Source organism: Macaca nemestrina, chromosome 7 (assembly GCF_043159975.1).
Source record: "Macaca nemestrina isolate mMacNem1 chromosome 7, mMacNem.hap1, whole genome shotgun sequence".
In the NCBI taxonomy this organism is placed as follows: Eukaryota; Metazoa; Chordata; class Mammalia; order Primates; family Cercopithecidae; genus Macaca; species Macaca nemestrina.
In genome coordinates, this window is record NC_092131.1 from 157,294,921 (window position 1) to 157,308,437 (window position 13,517).

The 13,517-nt window shown below is 44.4% G+C and overlaps 2 protein-coding genes across 3 annotated transcripts in view; one reads left to right on the top strand and one right to left on the bottom strand.

The window, feature by feature from the left end:
• Positions 1 to 238: 238 nt before the first annotated feature.
• Positions 239 to 7,228, bottom strand: LOC105491177 (beta-2-microglobulin). 2 transcript variants are annotated; one of them, XM_011757352.2, is made up of 4 exons: positions 7,078 to 7,228; positions 2,665 to 2,943; positions 2,008 to 2,035; positions 239 to 752 (listed from the first exon to the last, which is right to left on the bottom strand). In XM_011757352.2, exons 1-3 carry the CDS (start codon positions 7,142 to 7,144, stop codon positions 2,022 to 2,024), a joined length of 360 nt encoding a protein of 119 aa, XP_011755654.1. In that variant the 5' UTR covers positions 7,145 to 7,228; the 3' UTR covers positions 239 to 752; positions 2,008 to 2,021. The 2 variants fall into 2 exon arrangements, with proteins under 2 accessions (XP_011755654.1, XP_011755647.1); XM_011757345.2 differs by lacking the exons at positions 239 to 752; positions 2,008 to 2,035 and having other exon boundaries at positions 2,627 to 2,943.
• A 2-nt stretch (positions 7,229 to 7,230) lies between these two features.
• LOC105491188 (PAT1 homolog 2) overlaps positions 7,231 to 13,517 on the top strand; it is a 46,376-nt gene continuing 40,089 nt past the window's right edge. Inside the window, exon 1 of the mRNA XM_071066931.1 lies at positions 7,231 to 7,817. The gene's annotated coding sequence lies outside the window, so the exon portion shown is untranslated. The remainder of the gene's footprint in view (positions 7,818 to 13,517) is intronic.

Below are 13,517 nucleotides of genomic sequence, written 5' to 3' on the forward strand. Positions count from 1 at the left end.
AAAAATACAAAAACTTAGCCGGGCGAGGTGGCAGGCGCCTGTAGTCCCAGCTACTCGGGAGGCTGAGGCAGGAGAATGGCGTGAACCCGGGAGGCGGAGCTTGCAGTGAGCTGAGATCCGGCCACTGCACTCCAGCCTGGGTGACAGAGCGAGACTCCGTCTCAAAAAAAAAAAAAAAATAAAAAAATAAAAAAAAATAAAGGGGTAATAGTGGGAGCGAGATATAAGAGACAACACATCAAGTTTCATGGTTTTATTTAAATCGTGGAACAAAAATGAACCAGATTAAACCGCAACTTTATCACATGTATAAGAAGTAAATATGAATCTTATATGACAAAATGTTTTACTCATTATAACAAATTTCCAATAACCCCATCAATTATATTCCTAAATTTTTCCTCCAAATTCTAAGCACAGTATGTAAATTGGAAGTTAACTTATATACGCATAACTATCTTATCAAGCTTCGAGTGCAAGAGATTGAAGAGTTCAGATCTGACCAAGATGTTGATGTTGGATATGAGAATTCTCTGCTCCACACCTCTAAGTTGCCAGCCCTCCTAAAGCTAGCTGCCCAGATACCTCAAACGTGGAGATAGCACTCAAAGTAGAATTATAAAGAAGATCATGCCTGTGTTAACATTATTTTAACTCTGCATTTTTTGCATAAAGTGTATAAGCATATCAGTATTAAAAAGCAAGAAAGCAGAATTTGGAATTAATCCAATCCAAATGCGGCATCTTCAAACCTGAAAAGAAAAGAAAAAGGTGAGCAAATGAATTTAGTTTATTTGGACTGCACATCTCATTATCAAACCTGTCTAACTTCTACTGTGTAGATCACCTTTTTAAAAGAAGTGACTACGGACAGTTCTCCAAACCCATTACAAAGAGTATATCCTGTTAGTGTATCCGTTTGGTGCTGCCAAAATCTTAGAAGAAAAAATGCTGATATGATATTTTGGTCAGTGCTGGACTGTATATATGACAGTGGTCTCATGAGATTAAAATAGCATACTTTTTACTGTACCTTTTCTATGTTTAGATACACAAATACCATTGTGTTACAGCTGCCCACAGTATTCAGTACAGTAACAGGCTGTACAGGTTTGTAGCTTAGGAGCAATAGGCTAGACCATGTAGCCTATGTGTGTAGTAGGCTACAACACCTAGGTTTGTGTAAGCATTTCTTGGAATATGTCCCCGTCATTAAGTAACACATGACTATATTCGAGTTCAAGTCCTGGCTCTACAATTTACTACCAGTGTGACTGGGCAGATCATCCACCTTCCTGATGCTCTCCCAAATCAATTCCCTGTTCTAGAATGTAACAGGAGATTTGAATGGGTTTTCAGCATCAAAGTACCCTGGGCAGTAGAATTTCACTGAAAAGCTGGATCTTATACATTTGGACTCCAACTAAAGATGCAGAGAAGTCCAAGTTCCTCCCTCTCTCTTGCTTCTGGAGTTCTTTGTAGTTACATCTATTGTAGTATCACTACATCAAGTTTTAACAATCTGGTTCCCTTTATCTCATCTAGTGGCCTGGGAGCCTCTAAGAGGCAAACACAGTCCCCACACAGGAATGGGACGTCTGCAGAACTGTATAACTCCTCTCTTCTGTCTGAAGAATAAAACAACTATTATACAAAGGAAGAGAGTGATTCATTTTCTCTTCTCAGCAGAGATGTCCAATGTGGAAATGGTAGAAGAAAGATCAAAGCCTTGCAGGTAATGTGGGTAACCACCTGCCTCTATCCTGCAATACCATACTGGCAGTTCCTTTGCCCTCTCTGTAGAGGGTCAGTAATGTGGCCACACCCGGGGCCACACACCTTCTTCACACCACAGGAGAAGGAAATGTGACCCTGTAGGATTCTTCTTTGCCTGCTAAAACGCTACTCTGTCAATGTTCTCCACATAGTGAGGGTTATGTTAGAACTGTCTATAAATAGTCCTCAGGATAGTGAAACAAAAACATTTTCTTAAGGTCAAAAACTTACCTCCATGATGCTGCTTACATGTCTCGATCTATGAAAAAGACAGTGGAGAAAGAAAAAAGAAGACATTAAGTTAGACTTTTAAAATACCATGTACTAACAAATGTCTAAAATGGTTAGAAATAAGGCTGGCAGAATAGGCTGCTATTCCTATCCATGTATACCTTGTTTAGAGCTACCCAGCAGGAACATGCCCTTCCTACTAGCCTCAGATACCAATCCAGCCAGAGAGTACTGGAGGAGTCCAGGATTATAGGACGCTAGGATACACAGGACTTACAAACAAAGGTCTATACCTTCTTGAGATGTTCGTTAGTGCTCAATATACCTGAAGCTGCCACGAAAGCTAGAGGAAGCCAGTAGGTAAGAAGTGTTAAGAGTGCATATGTATTCATGCAAGTGCTGCTGCTGCTCCCTGCTCAACTGCAGGGAAACTACTGGTTCAGAAACCATGCTGTGCAGCAATCTCTCAGCAGATGCCACTAATCTGATCTTTAAGAACATTCCCTGACAATCCCAATATGCAGATTGTTTATATCAGATGGGATGGGAGTCATTCAGGGTAGTATGGCCATAGACTTTTTTTTATATCAAAGCAGCTTTATGATATGACTACTCATACACAACTTTCAGCAGCTTACAAAAGAATGTAAGACTTACCCCACTTAACTGTCCTGGGCCCTGACAAAGTCACATGGTTCACACGGCAGGCATACTCATCTTTTTCATTGGGGGTGAATTCAGTGTAGTACAAGAGATAGAAAGACCAGTCTTTGCTGAAAGACAAGTCTGAATGCTCCACTTTTCCCATTTTCTCTCCATTCTTCAGTAAGTCAACTTCAATATCAGATGGATGAAATCCAGACACATAGCAATTCAGGAAATTTGGCTTTCCATTCTCTGGTGGATGGCGTGAGTAAACCTGAATCTTTGGAGTACCTGAGGAACATAGGGAAAAGACACATTAATATTGCCAGGGTATTTCACTTGGGGCTAACTTGGTCTCAAGCTCCATCAGGCACCAAGTGTTTACATTTGATCATCGATTTCTCCCAATTCCATTTCCACTCTGGCCAAATGAGCTTCCCCCTTCCCAACAAGCCACCTCCATTTTGAGGAATAAACCATTACTTGGTATCTTTCCCTCATAATTCCTCTATACATGACTTTTTTGTTTTTTTCTAGCAGGTTTCTAGCAGTATCTTCTGTCACTGGAGATTGTGCTGCATTTTTAAGAACCTTTTTCTGGATGCTCTCAAGCACTTCTGATGGCTTCTCAGCACTCATAGCATTCTTAAACACATCACTCAAGAGTCTACATGATTTGGCTCCAAGCTACTTTTCAAAGGTCATTTCTCAGTTCATAATAGCCCCATCAAATTACTCATGTTACTGTACTCTGTTTCCACCCCTTCCATTTTTTTTCCTTATGTTTACTCCTTTCTTTTTGGTTCCTGCTCCTGCCTCGATCTACACCCACCTGATTTTCTAAACTGTATTAAGTGTCTAGAAGAGTGCCTGGGATATAGCAATTGCTCTATACGTGGCAGATGTTGTTATTATTACCTCAGGTTCCTAAGCGGATCAACCCAAGGTATGTTTTATTTTGTTGTTTTTGTTGGTTTTTTGTTTGTTTGTTTGTTTGAGATGGAATCTCATTCTGTTGCCCAGGCTGGAGTGCAGTGGCGAGATCTCAGCTCACTGCAACCTCTGCCTTGGTTCAAGTGATTCCTGGGACTACAGGCACACACCACCATGCCTGGTTAATTTTTGTATTTTTAGTAGAGACGGGGTTTCACCATGTTGGCCAGGCTGGTCTCGAACTCCCAACCTCTAGTGATCTGCCTGCCTTGGCCTCCCAAAGTGCTGGGATTACAGGCATGAGCCACTGCGCCCGGCCCAATCCAAGGTATGTTCTTACCAAACAACAAAACCTCTTTATTTCTGCCGAGGGTTTATATGCCAGATCCCTCTCTGATTTTGTACCTAATTTCATGAGCTAGAAAACAAAGAAACAAAACCTAAATGCATATAAGAGCTGGCAAATACCTTAAATGGTTGAGTTGGACCAGATAAAATACAACAGGGATAGGTGAGGACTATGGCAAATGGGACAGAACATAGTTTTCATTATGATCAAATGGAGTAATGCATGTGACAGTGGGATTTGCGTTTTAATTAGCATCCACAGGTGATTGCTGTAAACTAGCCAGGTTGGGAATACATTGCCTAATGTTACAGAAGCAGTGCTTTCCAAAATGAGAGGCATGACTAGACCATCCATGGGGAAGTGGAAAGAAAATATTATAAACTCTATATTTTTCATCGAAAATGAAGAGAAGTGTTAGTGCTACTAAATATACAGACTGACACTAAATATATGTGTATACAATTCTTTTAAATACACTTATATTCAGGGTACATGATCCTAAAAGGCAGCTACTCTATCATGTCTGGAAGGTTGTGGGGAGAAGGAGGAGTACCAGGCCACCTTGACCAGATATATCTCTCTAGAAACACCCTATCATCAAGGAAAGGCTACTAGCCCCATCGAGAGGTGGATTGGGGAATCTAATGAAGACCTGATTTTTTTCATAACATTAAAAGCTAAGAGAGCTCTTTGCAGCTGAGCTTCTAATAATAAGAACATAATAAATGCCTCAGGGGTCAGAGCGCAGATTCATCCTGCCTGGAACTCTGTTTGAGGGAAGGCAGAAAGATTTTGTGAGAGCATCGCTGTAATCTTTTCTAAGAAGAGGACAAGTATCAGACAGACTGGGTTTGAATTGGGGCTCAACCAGTTACTGGCTTTGTGACTTTTGGAGAGTTATTTAAGCTTACAAAACTTAACTGAAAAATTAATTTATGCCCACAGTAAAACAAAACAAAACCACACACAGGACAGAGGGGAAAATAGACCTTCAGAGGTAATCACCATTACATGCTTCTTGTGGTATCTTCCAGAAATGGTGTATGCATGGCATGTATTACTTTGGAAATTTTCAAAATAAGATTTTTTTAAAAACATCTGATTGTTATTTTTTAAAACGACATCTAACATAACCAGCAAATACCAGTAATGGTGATGATACAGACATTATCCTTTATGTTGTAAATAAATTGTATTCAAATTAAATGCAATTTTCTCATGATCAAAACATTCTGCTTTTGATCATGTTTTGCCAGGGGGAAAAGGTGAGAGGGCTTAGTGTATTGCCAGGTATTTAGAAAGTACTCAAGATCTTTGGTGTCCTCAACAGTCTTGGTAACCATCTTGGATTATCTTTTTTTTTTTTTTTTTTTGGAGACAGAGTCTCGCTCTGTCGCCCGGGCTGGAGTGCGGTGGCCGGATCTCAGCTTACTGCAACCTCCGTCTCCCGGGTTCACGCCATTCTCCTGCCTCAGGCTCCCGAGTAGCTGGGACTACAGATGCCCGCCACCTCGCCCGGCTAGTTTTTTTTTTTTTTTTTTGTATTTTTTAGTAGAGACGGGGTTTCGCCGTGTTAGCCAGGATGGTCTTGATCTCCTGACCTCGTGATCCGCCCGTCTCGGCCTCCCAAAGTGCTGGGATTACAGGCTTGAGCCACCGCGCCCAGCCGGATTATCTTTATTAATGGTTTTACAACTCCCCTGACTTCGACAAACCTTCACTTTTTTCTTTCTTCTTTTTTTTTTTTTTTTTTTTTTTTGTCTTTTTTAAGAGACAGGGTCTCGCTCAGTTGCCCAGACTGGAATGCACTGGCGCCATAATAACTCAAACTCCTGGGCTCAAGAGATCCTCCCGCCTGAGCCACCCGAGTAGCTTGGGCCACAGGCGCCAGCCACCACACCTGGCTAATTTTTGTTTTTATTTTTTATAGAGACGAGTTTTCACCATGTTGGCCAGGCTGGTCTCAACTACTGACCTCAAGCGATCCTCCCGCCTCGGCCTCCCTAAGTGCTGGGATTACAGGCGTGAGCTACCACGCCCAACCCCCTCATGTTTTCAAAACCGAAAGTAAGAGGCACACTACATCTCGGAAAGAACCAGGCAAAGAGCCAAAAAGGAAGCCTTCTGTAAGAAAAGACCACAGGGCCCATGGCCGCCCGGTTTGCTCTGGAGAATCTCACGCAGAAGGCAGGCATGTTTCTTTAAAAAAAAACGCACGAATTACAGACAAAAGGCATGCGCTCCCGCAAAAGGCCCTGGTCAGGCTTGATTTCAATCTCGATTGCTGCCATTTATCCCCTGTGTAAGTTTCTTAAAATCTCGGTGCCTCAGTTTCTTCATCTGTGAGAGGCAGAAGATAACCATAGTAGTTATCTATGGCGGAAGATAACTATTTTAAAAAATTAAATGACGCTAAGCACGTAAAGTCCTTGGCACACAGAAAGATGTCAATAACGGGTAGTTCTTATGATTTTTAAAAGTGACATGTGATGGGAACAAATAGGTTAATGATTCGAAACCGCTTTGTATCACAGCCAAGCATTCTACAAACGTCGCGTGCTCTTTCCCCGCCACGGTGTGGCCCCACATAGACCCGGAGGTGCAGGGCAGGCGAACTTAGCGGCTCCTAGCGAAGTCCACAGCTCTCTGGTCCGAGGGAAGCAGAGCTGCAGCAGACAGGTTTACCCCGGCGACGCCTCCCCCAGACCCCAGGCGCCCCTCCACGCATTCACGGCCCTCAGCTCCGCGCCTTTGGGATGAGCCTACCCGTCCCCCACTCCAGCTGCGCTCGGGGAGCCAGAGGCCCCGCGAAAGAGCGGAAGAGAAACCCTCCCCCAACCTCGGCGCTCTGACGCTTATCAACGCCCTAAACTTTGTCCCGACCCTCCTGTCGCCGTAGGCCAAAGGTCTCCCCTGCTTCCCGCCGAAAGGGGCAAGAGGCGCGCGTCCCAGATGCGCACCCCCTTCCCCACTCCCAGGCCACCCCACCGCTTCCCGGAGACCCAGCCCTAGACTAGCCCCCCGGCGGGCCACCAAGGAGAACTTGGAGAAGGGAGGTCACGGAGCGAGAGAGCACAGAGAGGGTCACAGAGGGTGCGGAGCGGGAGAGGAAGGACCAGAGCGGGAGGGTAGGAGAGACTCACGCTGGATAGCCTCCAGGCCAGAAAGAGAGAGTAGCGCCAGCACGGCTAAGGCCACTGAGCCAGACATCTCGGCCCGGGTGCTGTCCGCCGCTGGAATGCCCGCCGGGCGCGACGCCTCCACTTATATTCCGCGCGCGCCCAGCCAATCAGGGCAAGGCCCGCGGGGACCGTCACCAGTCTCCAAGCCAGAGACGCAGTGCTAGGTTAGAGAGAGGGACTTTCCCGTTTTCGGTTTCCTTTTCTTAGAGTCTCGTGATGTTTAAGAAGGCATGCACTAGATTGGGTGGGTTTGCTGCCTGTACATCGGCGCCCTCCGATCTGGGGTGCGCGCCCCAGCTTGGGACACGCGGCGCTCATTCTAGGACTTCAGCTGGAGGCACCTTAAGGCCCCCTCCTCGCATTGCAAACTGGTCCCAGAGATACTAAGTGACTTGCTAATGGTGCCCCAGCCAGTTAAGGACTTGGACCTGCATTTTTCATTCGAGAAAACTGAAACCCAGAAGATTAAGATCGTTGAATGCTACCTAGCAGGAGAACTTCGGTTTATAACTACAGCTCGGGAATTCGCTGCAGCGTTTCTCGATTCTCTGGGCAAGAAAAATAGTCCCAGATGCATTCTGAGCACAGCTCAGAGAAGGTCCTAGCGAACGAGTACCTTTCTTGCTTCTTGAATCCCTTCAGGAAAAAGTGTTTGGAAAGTTCTGAGCCAAGAAGTTCCTCCCTGTGTCCTTGTTATTTAGGTAATTTTCTTTGTTCTGTTGATTTGTGGGGGGTGGGGGAGAACCACTAATAGTAAAAGCAGTAACTGCTTAGGGCTTTAGAGTTTCCAGCGCCCTCCAGGTACAACATTCTCTTAGTTTCCACCCTAGAACAGGGACTGGCACATAGTAGGTACTCAGTAAACTGAATGAATGAATGGATGGATGGATGAATGAATTAGTGAATACATAAATAAACTGTAGGAGGAAAGAATTCCCCCATTCGTTTTATGAACAGGGGAAACAAAGGCTAAGAGACCAGAATTCAAACTCTGGCCTGATTCCATTGACATTCATAATTTAGACACTGGAAGACAAAGGGCTTGGCAATTTTAGTGAGAGTTTGGACTCAGCCAAGGACGTTAAACATGACAGGCAGACCCATTAAGAAAACCTACACTCTAAAGTGACCGTAAATAAGGTGCTGCCATTTCGTAGTGGCGGAATCCACAGGTCTTTTCTAAGAGGAACAGTGAGAAGAGGAAGTGGACCATGGGGATGGGGAGGGGCAGAGATCTTGGAAGTCACCATGGTTTTCAGCTGAAAGGATTTGCCTAGCTTCCCCCAGGAGCACAACAAATAACCTTCTAGGTTTCTTTTACATATTTTTAGGCTTTTGATAATCCTTATTGTGGAGGCCATGCCTAAACTAAGAAAATGCAATACTCTCCATGGACCTAATGAAATGAGATAATGCACAAGAGAGAGCCTCCCACAATGCCTGGTACATAATACGTGTTCTGTAGTGTATAATAAGTGCTATAATTATTAATATTATTTACCTAGTTTTTCTACCAGCCCTCTCAATAACTAAAATATAAGAATAATTGTTATGCACAAGTTTATGAAATGAGACACTCTTGCTCCCTCCCTTCTTCCCCTTTTAAAAGCTCATATAAGGCACTAAAGGCCTGAAATGTTAGTGTTGAATTGTACTAGAAACGTGCCTTAGAAGTTTAGCAAGGGACAGGGCTATTTTTGCCTCTAGTTTCTTGTTTACTACATCACAGAGAAATACTAAATTTAAAATTCATTACAGATAGATTCTGACTTACTCACTTGGAAAACCAATTTAAAAAGCAATAAAAAACAGTACAGACAGAAAAAAGTCTATTTTACAGTTTTCGGTGGGTGGGGAACACCTGTATTTTTCTTGGATTTACCATTTATGACATGTTTTGAATAGTGAGGGTGAAAATTATATATACAACTATTTGTTTAAAAACAAGAGCACTGTTTGCCTAGGAGGGCAAATTTGGGAAGTCTACAAACATGACAATGTCATTTTCTTTAATTTTCAATTTTTTTGTGGAGACAGACTCTTGCTATGTTTTCCAGGCTGGTCTTGAACTCCTGGTCTCAAGTGATCGTCCTTCCTCAGCCTCCCGCAGTGCTAAGATCACAGGCATGTGTTACCACGCCCAGCCACAAATATGACAGTTTAATAACTTTGTCTCCCTGTAGTGCAATTAACAGATTAACAGCGGCCTTTTTTTCCCCTATATAACCTTCTTAAAATTTTTTTACAATGAACATTTATTCAAAATAGTAAATGTTGGCAAGAATTTAGAAGAACTGGAACTCTCATACAATCCTGGTGGGAATATAAAATGGTATAAACAATTTTGGGCTGGGCATGGTGGCTCACACCTGTAATCTGAGCACTTTGGGAGGGCAAGGCGGGCGGATCACTTGAGACCAGGAGCATGAGACCAGCCTGGTCAACATGGTGAAACCCTGTCTCTACTAAAAATACAAAAATTAGCTGGGCATGGTGGCAGGCATCTGTAACCCCAGCTGCTCAGGAGGCTGAGGCAGGAGAATCACTTTAAGCTGGGAGGCAGAGGTTGCAGTGAGCTGAGATTGCACCACCATACTCCAGCCTGGGCAACAGAGCAAGATTCTGTCTCAAAAAAAAAAAAAAAAGGAAAACACTTTGACAGCTCTTTATAAAGTTAAACATACACTGGCCATTAGATCCAGCCACTCCACCCAAGGTATTTCCCCAAGAGAAAATGAAAGCATATGTCTAAACAAAGACTTGGACATTAATGTTTCCAGCAGTTTTATTTGTGATAGCTGAAACTAGAAACGATCCAACACACATCAACAGGTAAATGAATAAACCCATTGGAGTATATATCCATACAATGAAATATTATCATCAACAAATAAGGAAAAAACTGTTGATACATGTAACATGGATGAAATAATCATGGTAAGTAAAAGAAGTCAGACAGAAAAGAGCATATACGATATGATTCTGTTTATCTAAAACTCCAGAAAAGGCAAACTATAATCTATATGACAGAAAGTAGATGAGTCGTTTCTAGAGGGAAAAGAGATCATCTAAACATGAGGAAACTTTTGGGTTGATGGATATGTTAATTATCTAGAGTTTGATGATGATTTCACAGTTATATTTTAGAACTTATTGTATACTTTAAGTGTAATTTATTGTATGTCAATTATAAATATTTAAAAGGACATAGCCAGGGAAGGTAGAGCAAGATGGCTGAATAGAAGCCTCCACTAATCCTGCTCCCTGCAGGAACACCATATTGAATAACTATCCACGCAAAAAAAGCACCTTCATAAGAACGAAAAATCAAGTGAGCGATCACAGTACCTGGTTTTAACTTCATATCACTGAAAGAGGAACTGAAGAGGGTAAGACAGTCTTGAATTGCTAAATGCTCTCTCTCCCCCATTCCCCGGCAGCAGCCACCTAGCATGGAGAGAGAATCTGTGCTTCTGGGAGAAGAAGAGTGCAGTGATTGTCAGACTTTGCACTGGCACTCAGTGCTGCCCAGTCATAGCACAAAGCAACACTGGAAAGAACTCACCCAGGGCCCATGGAGGATCATTCAGACCAGCCCTAGCTGGAAGCAAATCATCCATCCCAGCAGTGGGAACCTGAGTTCCAGTAAGCCTCACCACCATGGGCTGAAGTGCTCTGAGGTTCTACATAAACTTGAAAGGCAGTCTAGGCCACAAGGATGGCAATTCCTGGGCAAGTCCTGGTGCTGTGCTGGGCTCAGAGCCAGTGAATGTGGGGTACACAACCTAGTGAGACACCAGCTGGGATGGCCAAGGGATTGCCTGCACCACCCCTCTCCCAACCCCAGGCAGCGGAGCTCAAAGCTCAGAGACAGACTTCTTTCCTCTGCTTGAGAAGAACAGAGGGAAGAACAAAGATGACTTTGTCTTGCATCTTGGATACCAGCTTGGCTGCAGTAGGATAGGGCACCAGGCAGAGTCCTGAGGCCCCTATTCCAGGCCATAGCTCCAAGCTGACATGTCTAGCCACACCCTGGGCCAGAAGGGAATCTGCTGCCTTGAAGGGCAGGACCAGTCCTGGCAGGATTCCTCCCCAGCTGACTAACGAGCCCTTTGGCCCTGAATAATCGGAAGTAGCCAGGTAGTACTCATCGTGGGCTTTAGGTGAGACTCAGAGACATGCAGGCTTCAGGATGACCCAGCACATTCCAGCTGTGGCGGCTATGGGGAGAAATTCCTTCTGCTTGAGAAAAGAAGAGGAAAGAGTAAAGGGGACTTGGCCACTGTGGGGTTAGAATACAAAGTGAGCTCTTAGGGTCCCTGATTCCAGGCTTTGGCTCTTAGATAGCATTCCTGGACCTGCTCTGGGCCAGAGGGGAGCCCACTTCCCTGAAGGGTGAGTCCCAGGCCAGGCAGCATTCACCACAAGCTTACTGAAGAGCCCTTGCGCCTTGAGTATACATCAGCAGTAGCCAGACAGTACCCATCACAGGCCTGGGGTGGAAGTGGCCATGGGAAGAGACTTCTCAGCTTGTGGAAAGGGGAGGGAAAAGTGGGAAGGACTTTGTCTTGTGGCTTGGGTGCCAGTTCAGCTGCAGTACAATAGAGTACCAAGTAGATTCCTAAGGTTTCTGATTAGGCCCTAGCTCCTGGAAGGCATCTCTGGATTCACCCCAGGCTGGGGGGAACTTGCCACCCTGAAGAGGACATAAGCTTGGCTGGCTTTGCCACCTGCTGATTTTAGAGCCACAGGGCCTTGCGTGAACGTAAGTAGTAGCCAGGTACTGGTTACCGTAGGCCTTGGGCAAGACCCAGTACTGTGCTGGCTTCACCTCTGACCCTGCACAGTCCCAGTGGTGGTGGTCACAGGGGTGTTTGTGTCACTTCTCCCCCAACTCCAGGCAGCTGATCACAGAAAGACAGACTTTGTTTGGGGGAAAGAAGGGAAGACAATAAGAGTCTCTGCCCGGTAATCCAGAGAATTCTTCCAGATCTTATCCAAGACCACCAAGGCAGTGCTTCCATGAGTAATCAGTGTTAACTTGTCAGCGGTTTAAAATAATGAGTAATAAAATATTATCTGCAAACATCATGGTGACCTCAAATCAAAAAACATACAACAGACTATGAAAGAGCCACAGCATTTCTATGCTTAGTGTGCCCTTTAATGCAGATACAGCTGCAGTGACCAAAAACTTAGATCACAACACCACGTTCCTTTGAATTCCTGAAAAGCCTTCCAAAGAAGGACAGATACAGCCCAGACTGCGAAGACTATGATAAATATTTAACTCAGACACTGATGAACATCTACAAGCATCAGGACCAGCCAGGAAAACATGACCTCATCAAATGAACTAAATAAGGCACCAGGGGCCAATCCCAGAGAAACAGAGATATGTGACCTTTGAAACAGAATTCAAAATAGCTGTTTTGGCCAGGCACAGTGGCTCACACCTGTAATCCCAACATCTTGGGAGGCCAAGGTGGGTAGATCACTTGAACTCAGGAGTTCAAACCAGCCTGGCCAACATGGTGAAACCTTATCTCTACTAAAAATACAAAAATTAGTTGGGTGTGGTGGGGTGTGCCTGTAATCCCAGCTACTCAGGAGGCTGAGGCAGGAGAATTGCTTAAACTTGGGAGGCGGAGATTCAGTGAGCCAAGATTGCACCACTGCACTCCAGCCTGGGCAACAGAGCAAGACTCTGTCAAAAACAAACAAACAAACAACTGTTTTGAGGAAACTCAAAAAAAGTAAAGCTAACATAGAGAAGGAATTCAGAATCCTGTCACATAACTTTAACAAAGAGATTGAAATAACTAAAAAGAATCAAGCAAAAATTATGGAGTTAAAAAATGAAACTGACATACTCAAGGATGCATCAGAGTCTCTTACCAGTAGAACTGATCAAGTGGAAGAAAGAATTAGTGAGCTTGAAGACAGGCTATTTGAAAATGTAATCAGAAGAGACAAAAGAAAAAAGAATAAAAAAGAATGAAGCATGCTTAGAAGATCTAGAAAATAGCTTCAAAAGGGCAAATTTGGCCAGGCGCGGTGGCTCAAGCCTGTAATCCCAGCACTTTGGGAGGCCGAGACGGGCGGATCATGAGGTCGGGAGATCGAGACCATCCTGGCTAACATGGTGAAACCCTGTCTCTACTAAAAAAATACAAAAAACTAGCCGGGCGAGGTGGTGGGCGCCTGTAGTCCCAGCTACTCGGGAGGCTGAGGCAGGAGAATGGTGTAAACCCGGGAGGCAGAGCTTGCAGTGAGCTGAGATCCGGCCACTGCACTCCAGCCCGGGCGACAGAGCGAGACTCCGTCTCAAATTTTTAAAAAAAGGGCAAATTTAAGAGCTATTGGCTGCAGCCAGGCACGGTGGCTCACGCCTGTAATCC